The sequence below is a fragment of the Sceloporus occidentalis genome, unplaced genomic scaffold, assembly GCF_023333645.1.
Source record: "Sceloporus occidentalis isolate IW3139 unplaced genomic scaffold, rSceOcc1.0.p SCAF_99, whole genome shotgun sequence".
Lineage (NCBI taxonomy): Eukaryota > Metazoa > Chordata > Lepidosauria > Squamata > Phrynosomatidae > Sceloporus > Sceloporus occidentalis.
This window is the reverse complement of record NW_028317079.1, coordinates 560,486-583,239: the sequence shown is the minus strand read 5'-3', so window position 1 is coordinate 583,239 and position 22,754 is coordinate 560,486. Positions and strand designations below refer to the sequence as shown.

Below are 22,754 nucleotides of genomic sequence, written 5' to 3'. Positions count from 1 at the left end.
TACCTATCTGATGCAGTGCAGCCATAACTGTTGTGGCAATCCTCGGCACGGGGGCCCACTGTTTAACCATTTGTTATACTCTAGCAACCGCCAACTAAAAGCTAAATGTCTTCACAAGCCCTGTGCTAATACAGAGCGAAAAGGCAGTCCTTTATTTGACAAAGCATACGTCGGTTTCAGTTGAATATTTGTTTAGAGATTTATTGAACGGGGAAAAAAAAAGAAAACATTTCGCTTAAAGTAACAGTCTAGTCCCCAAACCTGTATTTTTTATACTTGTTGGAGTCCCTTTTTCATGGAGTCCAGTGCATTTAACTGCAAGCAAACTGCCATGCATTGTTTAGTTATTGGGGTTAGAAAACAAGACCTCTGTCTCCTTTTAAAGTCCCCCATAAATAGTGCCTGGGTCCCCCGCCAATGCTGTTGAGTGATAAACGGCCCTCTGCATCATCAACCTGGACAACAATGCACCAAAAGCTGTTTTTGATCTTTCTTCTTCTATTAGCCTCTGCAATTTCTGATAAAGATACCTCTGGCACTAGAGATAACACCTGGCTATAAACTAGACAATCTTTGTTAACAAGATACATACTCTTGGCATTTAACACTGGTTGGGAAATTGTTTGTAATCATTCAGGATAAAAAAACGACGTTATGTTGTAAACTTAAATATCCATCTGTTCCAGATGTTACATTTTAAATATAGGTTCTCCATGTACTCCGTTTATAAAGATCATATTTGACAGATTTTTGGAAAATGTTAAAATAGTTCTGATAGTTTTAATGTTTCCATTTAGGCGCATAGAATTGTACGCTATTTCTTTAGCATAGCGTTAAAAAATCCAGCTTTTAATATCTGGGATTTGTGCCTCACAGTACGGGAACATTTGATCACTCTTAATCTTGTAGCACGTGTAATTGTTGTTGTTAACAGGCGATTTACTTTGATTAGACGTAAAGCCTTTGATGGAAGTTCCTCTAATCAGAAGTTAGAACAAAGAACATTGCAGACATTTGGTCTTGGTGGGTAACCTAGTATGTAAACAATTTTTTTGTAATTCTGTAAAAATTAGTTAATAAAGGGAAAAAGTATCGGCATAGGTCTTATATCTCAAAAATATAAGCAATATGAAAAACAGCACTATTCCATGTTTAAATGAGTGATTCATTTAGAATCACATGGTAGTGCCAGGCTTGGGTGGGACTAGCATTTGGCAATACTGAAATAACTACCGTGGCTCCCCTAAAAATATAATTGGTACATAAGACAAGTTTAGTTTTTTGCCTTGTTGAGATGAGTCGTACTTGACAGTGTCTTTGGACATATTAGACACAGATAGTTGAGTCCCCGTAATATCTGAGACAGCTTTGGGACCTGCCTTCATTTCCTAAGACTAGCTATAAAAATAAACAAATTAACCTCAGAGCCAAGAAAAACAAACAAATTGCTTGGTGTAATTCCTACGAAGGGACACCACTTTGTGATATATTACATAGAAATCTCCCATCGGTTATATCTCAGATTTGATGACTCTCAACTTTTGTTGAGACTTCTATTGGATTCCACATTGAAGGCAATGGTGACCCATCTGCCTGTGATTGTTTAAATACCCCTACTTATGGTGGGGGGTGTCCAACCGGCGGTCCTCCAGCAGGACTACATCTCCCATACTCCTTAGCCAGCCCATTAGCTGAAAGTGCATTATGGGAGATGTAGTCCTGCTGGACACCCCTGAACTAAGCGAATACACTCCTTTCATCTTATGTTGTTTTGCAATATAAAAGTGAAATTGAAGATAATGTGAATTTAATGAGAAGTATATTTCCATACAGTGGTTCTGTTGAGCATGCCAGATTATACATTACGACTCTTGATACTGATGCCCACCTGCCTGGTGTTATGTCCAAGTTACCGTCACCTGCAGACCAGAGTGAATAATACTGAATTACCGTATTTAAAAAAAAAAAAAACCCATGCAGGGAGTATATATAATGTTGTATTAACATTGTATTGTAACCTGTTGCTTTTTTCTTTCCAACTAGAGTAGATTCTGCGTACGTTCGAGCAATATTAATCATGCCAAGGGATATTCAGCTTCTGCAGTGAACATCCTATGGCTTCCGCTTCTCCTCTTAACTTTTGTTAATCAGTGTCCTAGTTCTCTTACTCTGGAAATAGAAATGAAGCCATTTTAAACGACAAAAAAATCCCCTGGAAAAAAAATGTAATTTAGGCAGAAAATAAAACTGCCACTCTGAGCAAGAGAAATGTTTTGCTGCACAAACTCCCGCTGTCTGTTATTTCAGGCAACGCTGGGAAATGCCTGCACTGGGAGATAGAAAACTGAAAACAAAATATGTGCTTTTAAAAAAAAAAAAAAAAAAAAGACAGGCATTTTTTGGCTGAACTTTTGCTCTGACCAGCATGATTTTACCTAATAAGGAAGTGCTTAAAGATATAGCATGATTTCGGTATATTAAGATGTATTAGGTGTCACAAAAAAATATCGTTTCCCAAAAACCTTTTTTAACTTTCGATTTTTTTTTTTTATTTTTTTTCGCCCCGCTACAGTGATCGCTTGTATGATATTCAAATATTTACTTTACTTTAATACACATGATAGTGTTGTCTTTAACTTGACATTTTGTCCAGTGCAAATTCATGGAGAGATTTGTTAGAACCCGCTCTATGTGTGTGCACGATTTTCCCACCACTTGGCTCCATAGCTTGCAGGATATATGTTGGCCAAACAAATCTCGTGCATCTATTGTAAATTCATCACCAGCCCCAGTGATTTCGAGCGTGAGGTTTCCAGAAGGGTTTAACGGGACCCTGCGCAGGTGTTCCCAATGACCTCAATGAGAATGCTTTTCTATAGTCCATACAATTTTGCATAAATCTAAAATGTAAAACTTTTAATATACTGTCCTAAGTTAAGGGCACTGTTTTCATGTAAAATATGTATTGGAACCCACTTTTACTGCACGTGCAGGCATTTTTTAGTTATTCAAGTTAAAAAGTGAGACTTCTGGCTTAATGCCTCTTCCTGGGTGGGAATAATAAGAGTAGAAAGTGTACTTAAGTAGACTTCCTTCTTACTTCCCCGTTGCAGTAGAGGCAGCCAGGGGGAGGAGGAAAACAATACAAATATCTACCTCCAAAACCTAAAGAATGGTTACACCTATTTTCATGCATTAAATTACTTGCAAAAGACTTTAAAGGAGCAGTCTAGTGTCCCATTCAGCACCATCAATAAGCATGCCATATTGAAGTCCTTTGTAAGTATTTTAATATGCATTAATTAAACCTTTAAAGAAATAACGCAGCATAAAGTCCCTCTGTGGTTCTATTTTTTGTGCCACCGTTCGGCTGTTTGAAGCGGCTAATCGGTAGCAGGAAAGCGTATACATGGTGGGTCTTGTAAGACCAGCCATTTGATTGATGGAGTGTCTGGCCATTCCTACGTTTGCTGTAAAATGTTCCGTTACCTAGATTTACATAGCTTAGTCCTCGAAGACCACCTATAAATCAGATTTTGGGATTTCTCAAGCCATTATCATGGATATGACATCGCAATTCATTTTTAAATCTAACGCACTGAACCTAATTTATTATTGTGCCTAGAGAAATCTGTACAGCGAACGCCCCTACCTTAAACGCTTCGCTCCAAATGGTTTTCATTTCAGTCCGCATAGAAAGGAATTAATGGACTTCAGTTTAAAGACCCATTTGGGGTTGCAGCGTGCTATATCATAGCCAGACATCAGCCATAAATGAGCTTTAACACAATCCCAACACAGTTTATTATTCCCAGTCAGGTTTAATTTTACATACCATTACAACTGGAAGCCAAGTTACTGCACATTTTCATGTGATACTGGAATATTAATGTGTCTGGAGTGGCCAGTTGGTGTATGTTCCTAGCACCTGTAGAGTATTACACCTTGATATATTTAATGTGTGTTGCTGTATGTAATGTATAGCACACTTAAAAACACTATACGATATGGAGAGGCACTGGGTAAACCTTATAAGCAGTGGCTTGGTTTAAGTGGTGTTATGTAGTCAAGTGCCAAGTCCCTCTGCTCCTCTTTTCTCCCCTGATGTCCCTTGGTTCTAGGAGCTCATTATGTTGGCTGGGTTTAAGTTTATAACGGTGTTCTTAGGCCCTAAAGGTCACAAAAATAAACAAATATTTTTTTCAGTGCCTCACTCAATTAAATAGACGGCTTTCAATAGGTCGCAAAGTCTAGCCGTGTATCTTTGAAAAATGAAGTGTCCTTTAGAAAATGGAAAGTATGTTATTGTCTAATCGTATAAACCCAGCTCTGTCCAGCGGAAAGATTCTGTGTAGCTCTTCTGTAGTAACCAATTGGTTCAACAAGATAGGGGCCTCCAGCTGTTGGTGAACTGGAAGTCCCATAGTACTCTACTAGTTCCTATTGCTAGACTCCTGTTGTGTATTAAAGATCACACTACAAAAATGGCACAAATTCGCATTTCTTTCACATATTGTGTTACTGTTTTTGAACGCTTTGCTAGTATTAATGCATTTCCCTGTTACCTTCTAAACGCGCAACTGGTGATTGATGCTTGCTAGTGATATATTAGGGACAGCTGGTTTGGAAGCATGAAACAAGTCAGGGTAGCAATTACAAACATAGTTTGATCATGAAACAGATAAAGCATCTGCGCTAATTGTAGCTGAACCAGTTATTATACAAGGAGCAGACCCCCGAGGGGTGTTTCCATCCTCGATGTGTTATATTTACAGCTTGTGTGTTGGAGTTATATCCAACTGGTTAGGTAGCCTAGGAACTATTTAGTTGTGTTGTCTTTTAATACATATAAGTATAAGCATTCCAGACTTTCAGGATTTCTCTAATTAACCTGCAACCCAACTACTTACATGTTACATGATGTGCTGTCTTAAAAACACACACATTGTTGGAAAATCCAGGTTAAGGGTTCTTTTGTTTGAGGTTTCATTATGCCGGAAATCTCCAAGGTAAGCATAGCAGACTCATTCTCCAGCTGACCAATGCCCCCAGATGTTGCTGTGTTTGAGCTACATTAGAAGAAAGTGGAATATATTTTTTAATAGTAAAAATTGAAAGTTGGGTTATGGTCATCATACATGATTAAAGTGAATGTAGAGAGTGATAACAAAAGGGAAACTAAAAGGTTATATAAATGATCGGATATTATTTAGGGTTAAAAAAACACAATACAATAATATATAATTATATATGTATTATATATATTATGTTTTTGGGTTTTTTTCAAAAAGGGTAAAGAGCTTTTAACAAAAAAAACTCTTTAAAGTTTTTTTAGATTGCTGAGCAAAGTATTTTTCTTTCTTGTAGAGTGTCAGCCACACTGAAGACCAATCCAAATCCAGCACAAACTGTAAGTCCCTTTAACAAACAACAGTATGGTTGTGCCAGTTACTAAAATGGTTCTAAAATATAAAAAATATGCTGGCATTTCAAATATCTGTTATTTTTCTTCTTCTGAAATTAATTACAAGGTAGGCTAGTACACTTTGTTCCCTGACTGGTTCCACTATTACAGACATAACCCAAACCACTAAAAGCATTTTTTTTTTTTTGGTAAAAATTAATAAAAGAAGAGATTTTGTTTTACCGGTTTAGAAAGGACGGCTGTTTGAGAGCCCCTTGCACCAATAATGACTATTATTCTAGTCTTCTGCATCACTGTAAAAGATGCTTAATTCATTTTTTTAATGGAAAAAAATAGAGCAATATATAGAATTGTATATCTTTCAAATGCCAGCATATTATAGAATGCAAATGTTTTTTGTTTCAATTTCTTTTGGTTTTCTTACAACTTAATCCTACCAAACTGCTAATGATGCTTTGGAAATTTTCTTTTGAAGAAGTTATGCCCGTTCTGAACAATGATTTAGAAGAGTTCAGACCAACAGAGCTTGCCTATAAATACAAGAACAAAATAGGCTTTGAATTAGAGCCGATACGCTGCCACTGGAAGTAATCAGAGCCGGCCTTAGGCGTTGTGGCGCCCTGTGCGGACTACTCCTCTGGCGCCCCCCCTTCAAACTACCCGCCCTCTCTGCCCCTTCAAACTACCCCCCCATGCCCCTTCAAACTACCGCCCCTCAAACTACCCCCCCTGCCCATTCAAACTACACCCCCCCTCTGCCCCTTCAAACTACACCCCCCTCTGCCCCTTCAAACTACACCCCCCTCCCTCTGCCCCTTCAAACTACACCCCCCTCCCTCTGCCCCTTCAAACTACACCCCCTCCCTCTGCCCCTTCAAACTACACCCCCCTCCCTCTGCCCCTTCAAACTACACCCCCCCCACTTACCTTGTTGCCGGAGTCCTGCGGTGAGAGCGGGAGGCATCCGTCTTCTCGCTCTGCTGCGGTGCCGGCATTTCATGTTGAGAGCCGGAATAGTCCGGCGCTCAACATGAGATGCCGGCACAGCGACGGAGTCACGGAGAGTAAGGGGCGCCGAGCGGTTGCCGAGAACTTCACGAGCAACCGCTCGGCGCCCCTGACCGGGACTTAGATTTAAGCATCGGGTTTTTTTTAAACTTTATTTAACATGAATGATGTTAAATAAAGTTTAAAAAAAAAAACTGATGCTTTAATCTAAGTCCCGGTCAGGCGCCCCTGCAACCATGGCGCCCTGTGCGGTCGCACAGGTCGCACACCCCTAAGGCCGGCCCTGGAAGTAATACAGTAAATATATATATATATATATATATATATATATATATATATATATATATATATATATATATAATATGTGTGTGTGTGTTTCTTTCTAATTAATCACTGCATTGGATAACAGTGACGTAGTGCGAGTTAAACCTCGTTTCTCGTCTGGCTCCCCTCGCTGGCCATGGTCCCAGTTGCCGTAAAGTTTAATGCACTCGGATCCTGCCCATGTTGGTTTTTGATATAAGCACAAAATAGTTATGGCACCACCGAAGAAGCAAATTCTCTTGATTAGAGACACACTCACTGAAGTGTTTAAACTCAGAATTGGGTAAGATCATTGAATATGACCCAATTTAGACATAAACACTGTTTTCCTTTAACAAAATATATTCCAATCCAGTTCAATAATACGAAGGTCTAAAGTAACATTGGCAGGCTTGGCGGTATAAGAAAACACTGCAAAATGATAACCAGTTTTCAAATAACAATTGAATTGCATGCATGCGGTTTGTGTGTTTGTTTTTGTTTTGCATATTCATAGGAGGCTTCTAAAGAAATAATTAAGCCTGTGCCCGTTGCGTCACCCACACCCGCTGCTCCCAAAGTCACCACTTCTGTCGCATATAATAAAGCACCCAGGCCATTTGGATCCACAGCATCTCCAAAGATAGCATCAATCCCATCGCCATCCTCTGCCTTCACCCCAGCCACTGCAAACCAAACTCAGGCTCCCCCACAGCCGTCTGCCTTATCCCTGCTGGCTGCCGTCAGCCCCCCTCCCCACACATCGCACGGACTGCATGCCAATTACAAAGCCAACGCTGAAGGCCAGTCGCCAGCTTTGAGTGCTTCTACTAAACCTACGGTTAATGTTCCGCGGCAGCCTGGCAGTGTGTACGCCAACGAAAATGCCCAAGATGGGGTTGGTGTACAAAGAAGAGGACAAACTGAAATCCAGGCAGACAAACAGCAGAATGGGTAGGTGGCTTCAGGGTGCTTTTGATTGCTTAACATGTTTGCCTTTATATTTTTCTTCCACATTATTTTGCTGAAATATTGAATAATAACATAAACAAATGAAGTATACCATGTATAAATGTAAATGGTACTCAAGCTTTGTCTATAGCTTCAACACACAACTATGCGTCACTTCATACAGATGACCCATTGGCCATTATTGAATTAAAACAATCACAAGAACTGAGGGGTTCTTTAGAGTGATTTCTATACCACACAGTAGCTTTTTTTTTTTGTTTGTTTGTTTTAATTGACATTATAGTCCTATATTTTACCAAGCTCTTTATTTTCAGAAGCCAGATCTAGCAGTGCTTGATAACCAGAAGAAGCTAAAATATCTGACATTCCCTACGCTCAGACAATTGGCAAGAATCTCCAGTAGCAAGAATCGCATTGTTAGTTGACACTTTTGTCGAAAACACACGATTACAGACCTAGAAATGGAAATGGAATGCTATAGGTTGTTAAACACCGCAATTATTATTTTCAAACACTCCATCTTGTGTGGGGTTTGGCATAAGAACTTCAGCCATTTCAGAAAAGCGGTTTAAGTACTTATTTAAGTAAAATACAAACAAATTGGGCACTTTAGACATAAATGGAGCTTGTTTTACTGTATTTTATAAAAATGCCATCCCATTGTATTACCTTTAGGAAACTGTAGACAAATACAAAGCGAGACATTCGGTAAAGAGAGACATCCTCAAAGCTTACTATCTAGGTAACGTTATAGATTTTTTTTAGATATTTTATTTGAAAGATAACTATACAAACATATTTTATTGTTGTTGTCAGTGCTTGGATCAGGTGAAATACACATTTTTTAAAAAAAAGAATGGCTGGTAAATGTAAATTTGTGCCTGCCATGGGTTAATCGCAAGCAGTTGTCACAATCCCACAAACATTCCCGGTTATCCAATTTCTTCTCGACCAGCAATTATCCGTCAAATCGCAAGTGGTTGTATTTTTGAACCATGCCACCTGTAAAACCTGTTTGGAGTAAGTGTTTCAGTGCATTTCTTCCAATCCTCGACATGGCACGTCAATAAAAGCAGGAGGAGGCCAAGTCTGAAAGCGAGACGGTAAAGGCATGCAGCTCATACCTCAGACGTTCTGGGCCCACAAGCCCGGTTGGACAGCAGTCTCCAAAAAGCCAATTGTAATCTTATTTTCCTGGCTCGGGGAGACCTCTGGCATATAACACACATGAAATACACTTTAAAATATCTTTCTGCTCTCAATGGAAATTACTCTGACACCTCCCCTCACCTCAAGGAAATTCCTTTCTGTTTTTATTAAAACTTAGTTAAACTAACCCAAGGGGAAAAAAAAACTTTATTTTTTTTCTCAAATAGTTTATTTTCTGAGCTGGGCCTGTGGCTTCCACACATTTCCTTAAAAGGTAAAGAAAAAATCCTGCTGTCATCCCAAGAAATTATACATTTTTGATGGCAGCCTATTTATAAATGTGTTTTATAGCAACAAGTCATAGCTCGAGTACCATTTAGACACATCCAATACATTATTTCTATGTGTTTCTTATTATATTTCTTAACGTTCCATACTGTGTTTTTTGTTTTTTTTTCTTTTTTTTGTATCCCCCTCCCCGTTCCCTGTACAGGTAACTACAGTGGTAATGTTAGTATCTGATTTATTATCATAACCTATATTGACTTGTCTGCAAGTGGAAGTTGCATGTCTGCGGCAATGTTCTATTGGATTTGGGGTATTCAAATTGCACATAGGATAAGTGGAATCCTTTTAACCCTTGTGTTCCAAAGGCCTGAGAAGCACGCTGCAGTGTAGAACACTTGCACGCGCCCCTCAAACTCAGTTAAATTTAAGGTTAAGGGTACCATCGAGATTAAATAATTAACAAATATTACTAATAGCACTAATATTATCACTATTCCAAATCATATTAATGAAGTGATGCAATTAATAGCCACACAATCCTTATAGTTTTGCATTATAAGAGGTCCTCAACAAATATAGTCATGAAGATTTGCTATTGGCACTACTGCCTCCTAGTGACCAAAGATGAGCGGCACACAAGCTGTATTGGAGCTGCTGGTAATTCTCTGCATAGTACTACCACTGGCTTTACCTTCATCATGTGGATACCTTGGTGCCCTGCTGTGCTCAACATAAAGCAATTTCAGCATTAGTAAAGCAGTATATATCGGTCTTATACCCCTTCAAGAGCAAGGCCACGATGGGAGTGAGCCCAAGTCCCTTTTGACAGACAGAGGTCCATGCAGTGACTTACTACTGAAAGGGATTGAAGTTCAGTCTTGACATAGACGCTGAGCTATGTGTCTGGCTTGACTCCAGACTAGCCTCAACCACCAGCAGTACCGGCAGTTCTTCATGAACATGCAGGATGCAGAAACCGAGCAGAAGGAACTCAGAATGTGTATGTAAACTGGTGGTGTTCAACTCCAGTGTTTGAGGGCTGCAAACTGGCTCCAGGTTTTTGAATGTCCCAGCATGACCACAGGCATCTCAATAAAATAAAATCACTCATTGACTTGTTTTCCATCAAGGATACACTAAATTCCTGGCCTGTTTGTGGCTCGAGATGAGGACCACTGATCTAAAATAACAAGAAGTGACCATTCTTCTTTAAAATGTTGCTGATCCAAGGAAATTTTAATCGAAACATTTCCTCTAAATTTAGCAAATGTCAGTAACTATTTTCCTGTTCCACTAGCATCAGCCTTCGAATTCTCAGCTCATTTTAACAGTGAAATATCCTAAGGCTCCCAGCACATTTAAATTTTCAAAGGTCTTACAAATAGCTTCTGGCTAATTGATTTTGTATTATGTCCGCTTAAAACTTTACATCACTCAACAGTACATACAATTCCATGAGTTTTTGTTATTATTTTTCTTTACAATTTTGCAATTGTAATAATGTATTGTATTGTTATATTCTGTTTTGTTGCTTTTATGTAACAGGCCTAGTCCCATAACCTCTTCTCTTTAATTAACTGCTTGCCGAGTTCTTTAAATGCATTTTAAGTTCTTAGTGATCTTTTTTAATTTCCTGTGTGACTGAAATAAATCAAAGTTCATTTTTGACATCAGTCATGAGTTGGGCCATAATATGACATAAGATTATTTTTTATAATATAGGTACTATGCTCAAATTGACTAAAAGTGCTATTTTAAACCTAAAAATTACATAAACTGTTAATTACTGTAATTTTTAATACTATTGTAAATACTTGTTTTTGATATTTATTTTCTGTTTGCTTTTTAATTTTTGTATTTTTCTTCAAAATCTGGAATTGCTGTAAATGTAAAAATCAGCAGGGATTTTGTTCTCAATATTATATATTGATAGTGGTTCAAGTGTATTGAATGTGCACAAAATATAATTTTAGCCTTAGATTTCTCTTTTCCTTCTTTCCTTTTCTTCTTCATCCTCATCATCTGCTTCTTCCTCTTCAATCTCTAAAGGAAAATTCCACCAAAACGGTAATCTCTGTTCTCAAAATCGGTTTGAGCGTACGTGTATTGCACAACGCTGTGGAATAGGATGGCGCTTTATAAGTCAATAAATAATACAGATTTCTTAAAATGTGCTGTCCAACTGCCACCTAGTGACCATAAAAGTGCAGTCCGCTATCAATAGTTTAAACACATGTATAATATACATTATTTGGTTGTGCTCTTTTGAATTATGTTTTTTTTTTAAAAAGATTTTCAATATCGTAAGCTAATTTTGTTTCATTTGTCTCATTTTTATCTAGTCCTCCGCGAAAGCACATTGTGGATACATACACGGATATTTACCACACTTCCCCATTTACCGATGCAAGCAAGAAACGCCTGATGGATAACACTGAAGACTGGCACCCTCGTACCGGAACCACTCAGTCACGCTCCTTTCGGATTCTTGCCCAGATCACTGGCACAGAGCACAGTGAGTGACCACTCCATTCACAATCGGGTTTTTTTCATTCGAAGTTGAGTCTGTGTCTGTTGCATTTGGTGGAATGTGGTGTGACAGGGAACCTATACACCACAATGAAATCAAGTTAAAACATGTAAACATTGTTGCTTTGGAAAAAGTTTTACATTTCGTTGTTTTTTTCCCTAGACACCCTAATTGTTTATGCAAAAGAGGCATAAATTACAACATTTGTCTAAGAGAATTTTATGATTTCTCTTTGTGGGATTATTGATTTTCTTTAATAGCTTTAACCGGCGACACTGTTCGTAATGTCATTTTAAAAGACAAATGTCACTTAACTCACTGGGACAGCGATCCAGTTGCCACAGCCAGTACAGCAGTATAGGGGCCCCATAACACCACATCTGGGGTATTCCTCCCACATGCCTAATTTGCATTGTTTCAAGTTAGGGACTCGTGACATGTGCACTTGGGGGTTGTAGTTTTTTTTAACAAACACGACTTGGTTGAAGGGAGGAATGGTATTTTTGTTTTTATGATGGGCACTTAGGGGTATTAACATTACGGGCCATGGCAGGTGAAGGCGTGCTCCCTAAGTTGATACTATACCCAGTGGCGTATTTACCTTTGACGCTGCCCTGGGTTAGGCCACTCCAACTCTCTGTGCCGCCATCTTTACTGCTGAGTGACAGGCTGCTTCAGCACGTTTGTCCATGGTGGTAACAGACTGGTTGGGGAGATGAGCTATCTTCCTTTTTACTGACCCCTACAGCAGTGGCTGCCCTAGTCGGCGTAGGCCAGAATACACCCCAAATTTTGTGATAGTAGCCCTGAAAAGGACATCATTACAGACTTTTTGGTTGAGCTTCCATTTCAGTTTTACTGTGCATAACGCAATGGGTGGTCATAGGAAAAGATTACATACGCCATTCTAGGCCTTCTTCCAAGTGGTTGGTCCTACATACGTAGTTAAAAAAAAGAGGTCAAAATTCTTCCTCTCGTGTCAATCTGACTTCTCTTTTGTTGAGTGATAAACTCTAGGAAGGTTTAGCTGAATTTTCTGCATTGATAAACATTATTATATATTTCATTGTTTTTTGTTTGTTTTTATTTACAGTGAGTGAACCAGAGCCTGAAAATGTGAAAAAGACAAAGTAAGTATGAATGCCATTATTTTTGGTTTTAACACATAAACCACGTTTACTGCATAGTCATATTGGTTTCCCGTTGGATTGTGGTGATTTTTGCATTATTTATTTTTTTTAGTGTCATGCATTTCTACAAATATTTCTCAGTGAATGTACAGCTACATTTGTATTTGGCTTGCTGTTCAGTGGCAGCAAATATTGCTACTTTCCATGCTGTGTTACTTTTGCAGGATATGTGTTACTACATTATTCATTTTGTGGGTTGGTTGTTTATTTCTTTTGTTCAGTGTCCCAGCATGCCATTCTAGAAGCCTATATTACTTGCATTTAATGATTGTGCTTTTAAAAGCCTCTTTAAAACAATTATGGAGTGAATATTATTGCATGATGTGGTTCGGTGTGGAGGCATGGTAATGGATGCAGGTTATGCATGACCCAAGCACAATAATATCCTATTGTATTATCGGAAGTTGCCACTTAGTAACCACATACATGCCAATTTAGATTAGATTAGAATGATCACTAGCTCCGTCTCCTAGTTTCTGTATAGTGGAGACACCGTCTCTATCGGTTTAAACCAGTCATTAGAACCTATGCCATAAAAGATTTTCAAACCCTGATGGTAAGGTTGATTATTAGAAATATTAGAACAAACCAATACCTATTTTCTGATGTCTTTATCTTATATGATTCTATGAAAACCTACACGATATTTATAATACCACTACGCAAAGTACCATCTCTGGAAATCTTTAATTATTGGCAACTGAATGCCGTTTTCCTCTCCTTTTCTCCTTTCTTCATTACTTTCTCTCTCTGTTTTCTTCCTCTTTTTGTAGGGAAAAGGTTCCAGTTCAAATCATTAGCCCAAAGTATACAAAACTGCGCGACTGGCACCATGGCGTTTCTGCCCGTGTTCTTAATGTGCAATGAATGTCTTCTTTTGTCAGTCCTTTTTATGTCTTTCCTTCTGTTTTTGTCCTGTTCTTATCTTGCTTTTTTCAACTGTAGCGCTCTGTTGCAAGGAAAACACTAGCTAGTTAGTTTTCTGATATCTCTTTACTGCTGTAAGAAGGTATGTGGTATGTAATTCACAAAATACTATTACGCTCAGCAATAACACTTCGTTGACATAAGTGGCCATTTTGTTGCATGGAGACCAGAATAAGCCATTTGTGTGGGTCAGTGACTGGTATTTCTTATTTTTTGGGGCAAGGCCACTGTATACAAATAAGACTGAATCCCATCATTGAAATGGAAACTCATTACTTTGAACACGGTCAAAACGCACCAGTACACTGTTGCCTTTTCTTATTTTTTTTCCTTTTCAAATAAACATTTTATGTAGTGTGGTCCGTTATTAGGCCATCGAATCGCATACTTCCCAAAAGTCTAGGTATTGGTGGGACATTGTTCATGATTTTTGGACACTTTTGTCTTGCTTTTTCAGGCCAGTAAGTATTATGGGGCAGCTGGGGGGATCCTGTGATTGCCCCCTACTGGCCCAGGGAGCTGTAAAATAAATGGAGGCCTGCAATGCAGCTGTTCTTGTAAGGTGGGAAGGTGGCCACGTCCACTCCCAGTGCCCCTCTCCTCCTGTTGCCACACCTGTAACACAGGTGTCCCAATTTGGACACCTGAAATGTTCGGTGGTATGGAATCATCACTGATGGTTATCAGTATGTTGTCTAGAAAATTGCACGTGGACATCCCATGCACAACATGTAATAACATGTAACTCTGGGTGAATTCTCTTTCATGGGATATGAAGCATGTGAAGAATGATTGGATTCAGACATTGATTTGGAAAGGTTGTTTTGGTTTGAAACTGGAGACTCTGATGTGTTAGTCACACATGAATCAAGGTGTATTAATTATATTCTATAGTCGGCATTTTTGGGTTGTATTTCATGTTTTACATGCACACCACAAGATAAAATTTTGAGCACCCCCAATTCTGATATGATATGATCCACAAAATGCATTTTGGTGAATTATGGCCAGTCTTTACCTTCAATGTATTTATGTTAAATATTCTGTACGAAGCTCCAGCTTGTTAAATCTGTAAATATTTTCTCCATTATTTAAAAGTTTTCGATTACTCTTTCACCTTTTAGTTTTAGATACTTATTGTTTGCTATGTTTCAAAGGATTTGATTTGCCTAACTTACAGTTTGGGCTAGCAAAGATATTTTAGCGTATTTTTTTCCATCTCTACATTGGTGCTATTGTTTGACTTTGTTTTAACACAAAGTATACAAAAAGGATTATTGCACTTTTACAATTTTGCTTTCTTTATATGTGTACTTTCATAGAACTAAAATGATTTAATAAAATCAATTCAGAAACAATCTGCCGATCTTCCTTTAATGTTAAAGGCACTCCAGTATGTTTTGTTTTTTCCCCCAGGAATCAAATAATATGAATTCCGATGTGTGACTTTATAAGGTTGTAAACCAACTCAGTTGGTTTACTATATAAACAATATAAAAATATCATACTGCTATTGATTTTATTGGGATATATAACATGTGGATTCCACCGTTACAGTAGCATTGCTTTCAACAGAACAAAGCAAATAGGAACTTTCAACCGAGGTATTTGACATTCCCATTCGGTTGATTAAGTTATAACATTGCACCCCAGCCAGTCCTGGGTGTTTCTCATGCTGACGCTCTCTCTAATGAAAGTCTGTAGAGGAAAGTATTTCATCAGGTAAGCAGGACTTACCATAAAGAATCTGCTCAGTGTGACCCAAAATATCACAGCAGCCTTCAAGTGGATAAAGGAAGCTTATTGGAAGAAAATGAAATAAACCCGATTATATTCATTGCCAAACTTTTTGTTTTTTTCATGGAACTTCCCTTTTGGTATTAAATAGACTGAAAAAGTTATAGGTAACACCTTCTGAAAAAAATGTATTATGATTTTACATGTTTTTCACATTGATTGATGGCTTACCTTAGGCTCCTGGAGAGACTACATATACATTCCTTGGCGATAGGAATAATTATGCAATTTTTTTTATACTTTAGGGAAAGCGACGTTTCAAATGGAGAAATCAGGTAATTTTTGGTAAACTAACAAGCACATGCCTGAAAATTGGAAACAATATACACGTGTCAATCTTAATCTGATTAAAAAGAAACCCTGCTAAAATACTTTAATATTATAACTGGTATTTTTATAGGTTAATAAATTAGTGATCACGTTTTCTACTAAAAATGTCCACTTTCTTGTGGTTTTAAGTTTTTTTTAAAGACTCTTAATTATTTCTGATAGTGTTAAGGAATGAGGAAAGACTGTACTCTTTGTGTATAAAATATACAAGGTGGTTATTTCTAATTAAAATGGCAAGTTAATGATTATGTGTTGTTACCTTTGGTGCCCATTTTAGGTGCACCCTGCAGAATTGTGTCACGCAAAGGTTCATGTGAATGAGGTGCCATTTTGGGGACAAAAATAAAGGACATTAAATACCCAGTGTACGAGTAAAAAATGGTTACGCATACGTGTTGTTCAAGCAACATATGGACATGCATACCAATTGTGCAAGCAATATAGGGAGATGTATACCAGTTGTTCTAGCCATACAGTGACATGCATGCCAATTGTGCAAGTAGTATAGGGCCATCCATGCCTGCTGTGCAAGCAATACTGCTCCATGAATATGCATTGTACAAGCTATATGGGGACAAGTATACCGATTGTACAAGCCATATAGGGATATGAATACCAATTGTGCAAGCCATATAGGGACATGCACTCTTATATAGAATTAAGTGAGGGGTCTAATTTGGTATACTTCCAGGAGTTTCAAGACTGGTGTCATGAGAATAAGTTCAGTATGCAGGTTAATACACAGAATACAAAAACACAAAACAAGCAGCAGAACACAGAGTCTAACATGGGCATTTTGCAATTCTAATAAGCCATGGCATTAGTCATTCTTATTATACATCATATATGACATGCATGCAGTATTTAGTAGGTCATATATTTCCTAGTATGAATATCAGCCACTAAAAATGCAAGTCAACATGAGACAATTCTTAAACCGCGCTGATATTGAAGCCATGTACTCATTAACAGTGCATCTTATTTGAGCTGGTAGCCATTTCATTGATCTAATTGTAAAGCACCACCTATTTCTATGGCGCAGCAAAATGGTCAGGTCCCTCTGGGGTATAGTAATGGTGATTTTACAATGTTATATCTTCTGAGACAAAAAGGGGTTAGTCTATGGTCTTGTTGTGTACATAATTTTATAGTCAGTCGGATAGAAAAGGCTACTCTCAAGTTCTCAAAATGTCATTCAAGCACACCTGCAGGTTTCCCTGATGAAGCTGAAGTTCAAGGTACTCCACCAAGTACAAGGAGGTGTTCAATAGCTACACAAACCGATGAACTTCTCCCTACAAGCACAACTCTGTCAGCAACGGTTTCTTCACCAAGGTCTGGTGGGCTTTGTGTTCCCGAGACTAATGCACTTCTGTATTGTGCTTTACACCGATAGTGTCACGAATGAGAAGAATGCACTAATTACACAGGTGATTTTAAATTGTGGGCCATGCACACTCTTGCACCCAGCACTTTCTACAAATCTAGAATAGAGAAGATCTGGAGTTGGTAGCAAAACATAGCCCAAATATGTAGCAGGAGGGTGATTGTGTAACATAGGGTGATTCACCAGGCAGTTGTCACACTTTGATATTTATTGAACGGACAATAAAATATTTGTCAAGTAGTTGCTAGTCCAGTTCCTGGTAATAAGATACCCAAATTGTGATAGGAACGAGAAATTATCTAAATACCAACATCTTGGCATCACATACGAAAGACAAACGGCAGTCATTAGAATTGTGTTTGACCCCACTAATCACTATTTCATAGTAGTTGATTTTCCAATAAATGCATTAAGATAAATCCAAAAATGTATTGTAGAATGGATTGTAGAAAATACAATTTGTCTGTGTCCATTTTTGTAACCTGCTAAGTCTCCTGGCACAAGACAGTCTGATACAGCAATAATAACAGAAAATCTAAAAAAAAAAAAAGCCCAGCGGTGCAGAGCAGAAGTGAGAATTTGAGCCATTTTTGTAAAAATGTAGATTCGTTTTAGCTCAATTTCCAGCTGATAAATAAGCGCCATCCTTATATAACACAGCAGTTTACGAGTGTTCCTGTTACAACCATATAAATTATATAGAATAACCCATTTCTCTTAACGGGTTGCAAAAAAATAGAACTTTTCTAATTGATGTAGTCATTGCTGCATTTGTCTTCAAGATAACATTTTCTTCCGGGCTTAATGAGAACAGGAAAAGCAGCTATTTGTATTTTTTATGTCCTATTCCTATTTTACATTGGTCACAATTATTTCAGATTCAGCACATATCTTAATACCATTCAGTTGAATTATTTTGCACCCTCTTCACTATTTACAATCGTTTGTGTGTTGCTGTGATTTTATCAGTATTTTTGTGTCTGCTTTATTCCACACTGGAATTTAAAAAAAAAATAAAAAAATGGTTGAACTTTAGGCCGGAGCCTATACCGTTAGAGAATCCAGAAACTGGTCTACCGTCTTCCCTTACGACAGCCCCTGCCCAAGCATCTACTGAACCCGCTTCATCAAATACTTCACCTGGGAGGTAAAACAGTCTTCCAAGAGGCTGTGCGAAAAGAAAGCTCACAATGCCAATGGCACTTTCCTAAAAACCTCATGCTGTTCTATGTTTTCTTCTGTAGAAAGGCTATATTTGACAATCCTTTGGAATCTCTGCCAAAATGTGCTCCTTTCCCACCCGCCACTGTTCAGGTCCTAAGTGTCAATACTCAAGTAGCTACAATGTCTAAAACAGCATCGGTTTACACGAGGTTAGATTTTACTTTCAAACCTGAATAATTGCCGTTTATTTGTTGGCACTGACTGAAAAATGCAATACAACTCATCAAAGCATGAGTAATTATAGGACACTATCAATTGTATCATGGTCTAAGGATCAAGAGGACAACATATGATAGATAGAGCTCTATCAGAGCTAAAAGGGCGTAGCATGATCAAAACGGACCATATTTTAACAGTTCAAAATACATATATAATAAAGGTATTTTGTAGAAAACTAAGATGGTCTTCGGAGTTCATTTGAACGTTGTAGGGTCTTTTTGCAGCATTCCTGAATGATCTTACCATGGTCTTAGCATGATCGTACCATGGCATTCGCAAAATTAGAAGTTCAGCTAAACAAAAGTTTTATCCAGGGTAAAAAAAATACAACACTAGCTACACTTGTGCTTGTGTATATGGACTTTACCTTAATACATACACGTGTTAATAATTTCTTTCAAGAACATAATTAGATTGTATTATAGTAAATGACATATTGGGTAAAGTTATTTTTGTTCATGTTTGTTGATGTCTAGCAAATTAAGGTCTGCTGCCATATTGGAAGATCCCCTACTGGAAAATAGTACTGCAGGGACACTTGTGAGCAATGGAGTAGTTATGAAGACTCATCTAACTCAAAGAAATAGTGTTGGTACTCAGACATGTGAACCTCATGTGTCATTAGCGATGTCTCCAGTACATCCGGTTCCAACCCGTGGTTCATCTTCTCATGTCCCAGTCAGGTACTTCTTGGAAATAATGCCCCATATTTATTTTCTGTGCCACTGACAAACATCACTTAGCTTGATTATTAACCTGGAGTCACTCCATTTTTGTAACACTTCTGCACCTACTTTCAAAAAGCATCAAAATTGGAAGACTATCCGTCTAACAATGTTGCTGATTAACCTATTAGCACTTTTTGGATGTTTAGGGAAATCCAACAACAAATTACTACTACCTACAGCCATAAATTGGTATAGATTTGACAATTTGATGTTTAGATAAGGTCATTTTTTACTTAAATATCAATCGATCCACATAACATAAATACATTTTATTGGTTTAATTGATGTTCTTAACCCATATTCACTTCAGATTGGCTTGTGTTTAATCTGCTTCATAAATACCCTAACACCATACTCCAGGGCTTGACAAATTTGTTGTGAATCTAGGCGCCAGCTAAAAAAGTTAGGAGCCAGGATTTTTTTTAAACTAACAGTTGGTCAGGAGTGATCTGATCATCATCAGCCCACTTACTAAACTCACAGCATTTGACCTGGAAGCACCCTGGACTTCCAGGTCAGTGCTGTTTTTTGTTTTTGTTTTTTGTTTTTTAATTCTTTCAATGCTGATGTTCCATTGGAGCACAGCATTGACTGATATTTAGTCCCCACAAGCTTTTGGGGACAAATGTTAATCCCTGCAATGCCACGAATGTGTCGCTCTCACCTCTGTCCCTGAAGCTGCCTCTGGCAGCTGGGACGCAACTGCTGGTCTATAGACCAGCCATTGCCGGGGGAGTCGTTTTGATGACTGCTGTAGGCTTCCATGCGCTTCCATGGGCTTCCAGGCAGACCACCAGCAGCAGAGCCCCTTACAAAACGGGAATTAACCCCTAAATGTTGCAATCGCGGCATTGAAGGGGTTAACGCTGCACTGTCGCTCTCATGGAGCGATCAGGCAGCAGGGGGGTGTTGTGTTAGGTCCCCACACTTGTGTGGGGACCCAATCAACACACAACCACCTTCCCTGAAGCTGCCTGTGGCAGCTGAAAACACGATTGCTGGTTTTCCTGCAACCGCGTTTTCAGCCTACAAGATCACTCCGTGGGAGTGATCGCAGGCTTGGGGGCGGGCTCGAAGTGGCTGTGCTGTCTGCAACGCGGGGGCAATTTTTTGTTGATGTAAGAGGCTGACAAACACCAAAGCGCCAGGACAAAATTCTCTGTCGCCATGGCGACCTGGCGCCTGGGATTTGTCGAGCCCTGGCATACTCAATACTTAATAATGTATTGGGGTCTAAAATTGTACTTTATTGTGATTTACTACTTAATCTGGCTTTTATCTGTGCCATTCTGCTTTCTGATTAGGCATGAAAATACTGATATTTCAACAGCAAACACTTCAACTGCCCAGTTCTCAGCTGTCTATTCTCAGACATCTTTGACCCAAACAAGGTAACAAAGCCATTGTTAGAACCCAAGTATGTTCTGTAGATACAGGTACACTGTTTTACCACGACCAACCAGAGATAAAGCTTCACCAGGTGAAGACCAACAATATAAAATTCACCCACTATCAGACAGTGAAGCCGTTTTTACCAGTTCTTGACATAGTGCACACTGACCCAGATTCAGGTACAGCACTATCAAGAAATGGCCAACTTTCTGTGGTTACAGAGTATTCCTTATATAAATACATGGACATTCCTTATACAAATACATGGACATTCCTGAAGTAAACTCTCTTCACGCTTGAATGTTCTTGGAACAGCATAATATACACGGTATAGCTCTGTTAAAGCTTTTGTTGAGAGATCTTGCTCAACACTTTGTGTCTATTTCCATATTTGTCCTCTTTAATGAACTACTAATCTTTAGTGGTTGAGGTACAACTAAACATTAAAGGTGTTAATGATTATGACGTTGTTTAAACAATCACCCTATAGACACAAGCTCTGCTCAATGACTATAAATGTTTTTATGACCGCTTTTTCTGACAGTTGGCTTAGTCCTCAACTTACTTTCTCAATTATACTATCGCTCCTCTTTTTCTTTCTTCCCTGTAAGTATTTGCACTAAAAAAGCAATGATGGACAATCCCTTGGAAAAGCTACCCAAGTCTGCACCCTGCCCTCCTCCCATGCTTGATGTGAGGAATTCCAATACTAAAAATCGTGCGGTGGCAGCTGTAGCTGCTGTTGTGGGTGCCCAGGCAAGGTATACTGTCATTTAAATATCACGTACATATATATATATATATTATAATAATAAATTTAAAAAAAAAAAGGCTGGGACCATTAGTAAATCTATCAGTATTCAGCTATATTAGTCAGAGACAGGCCCAGACTGGCCATCGGGCAAACCGGGCCCGGTGGGCCGGGCCGGATTGACTTAGGGGCTGATGAAGCTGCAGCTCCAGGCCCCTACCTCTACAGCCGCATTAACGTAGGGCATAAGGGACACCTGCCCCTTAAGCCAGCCGCAACTGCGACCGGGTCCGCCACTCTAAGGGGTCGGGAAGCCCCCACCAGGGCCGACCTTATGGGTGTGCGGCCGCACAGCGTTTAAATTAAAACATCGGGTTTTTTTTTTTTTTACTTTTTTAACATCCTCCATGTTAAATAAAGTTTTTGTTAACTTTATTTAACATGGAGGATGTTAAATAAAGTAAAAAAAAAAAAAACCCGATGTTTTAATGTAAGCCCTGTGCGGCCGCAGACCCCTAAGGCCGGCCCTGGTGGGGGCTTCCCGGCCCCTTAGAGTGGCGGACCCGGTCGCAGTTGCGGCAGGCTTAAGGGGCAGGTGCCCCTTATGCCCTGTGTTAATGCGGCCGCATAGGCCCAGTCAGTCCGGTCCTGCCGCGGGCCCGGCCGCAGTTGCTGCTTGCTCCGGCAACAAGGTAAGTAGGGTGAGGGAGGGGGGTGCAGTGAGAAGGGGCAGAGGGGGGTTAGTGAGAGGGGGTACATAGTGAAAAGGGGGAACATAGTGAGAAGGGGCAGATAAGATGGGGAGAGGGGGTAGTGTGAATGCGTATGAGAATGAATGAATGTGTGGATGAATTGTGTGAATGCGTACGACAATTAATGAATTCATGTGTGGATGAATTGCTTGAATGATTTGTGAGACTGCATTAATGAATGTGTTAATGATTTGTGTGAATGAGTAAATGCAAAGATGGTACATGAAGGGTGGGCTTTAACAATAAATAAATAAATAAATATGGGCTGCTCGGGCTTAAATGCCCGGGCCTATTTTTTGTCCCAGTCCGGGCCTGGTCAGAGAGGCTTGTTTACAAATACTAGTACAATGTGGTTTATTGTATATTGTGAATATAAAGCGTT

The 22,754-nt window shown here is 38.9% G+C and overlaps 1 protein-coding gene across 1 annotated transcript in view; it reads left to right on the top strand.

Annotated features, from left to right (window-relative positions):
* LOC149284092 (PDZ and LIM domain protein 5-like) overlaps positions 1–22,754 on the top strand; it is an 80,241-nt gene that overhangs the window by 35,711 nt on the left and 21,776 nt on the right. The window contains exons 3-11 of the mRNA XM_089497144.1: positions 5,368–5,410; positions 7,254–7,690; positions 11,488–11,660; positions 12,769–12,805; positions 17,120–17,254; positions 18,551–18,679; positions 19,226–19,432; positions 20,782–20,868; positions 21,481–21,630. Coding sequence (XP_089353270.1) covers positions 5,368–5,410; positions 7,254–7,690; positions 11,488–11,660; positions 12,769–12,805; positions 17,120–17,254; positions 18,551–18,679; positions 19,226–19,432; positions 20,782–20,868; positions 21,481–21,630 — 1,398 coding nt within the window. The remainder of the gene's footprint in view (positions 1–5,367; positions 5,411–7,253; positions 7,691–11,487; positions 11,661–12,768; positions 12,806–17,119; positions 17,255–18,550; positions 18,680–19,225; positions 19,433–20,781; positions 20,869–21,480; positions 21,631–22,754) is intronic.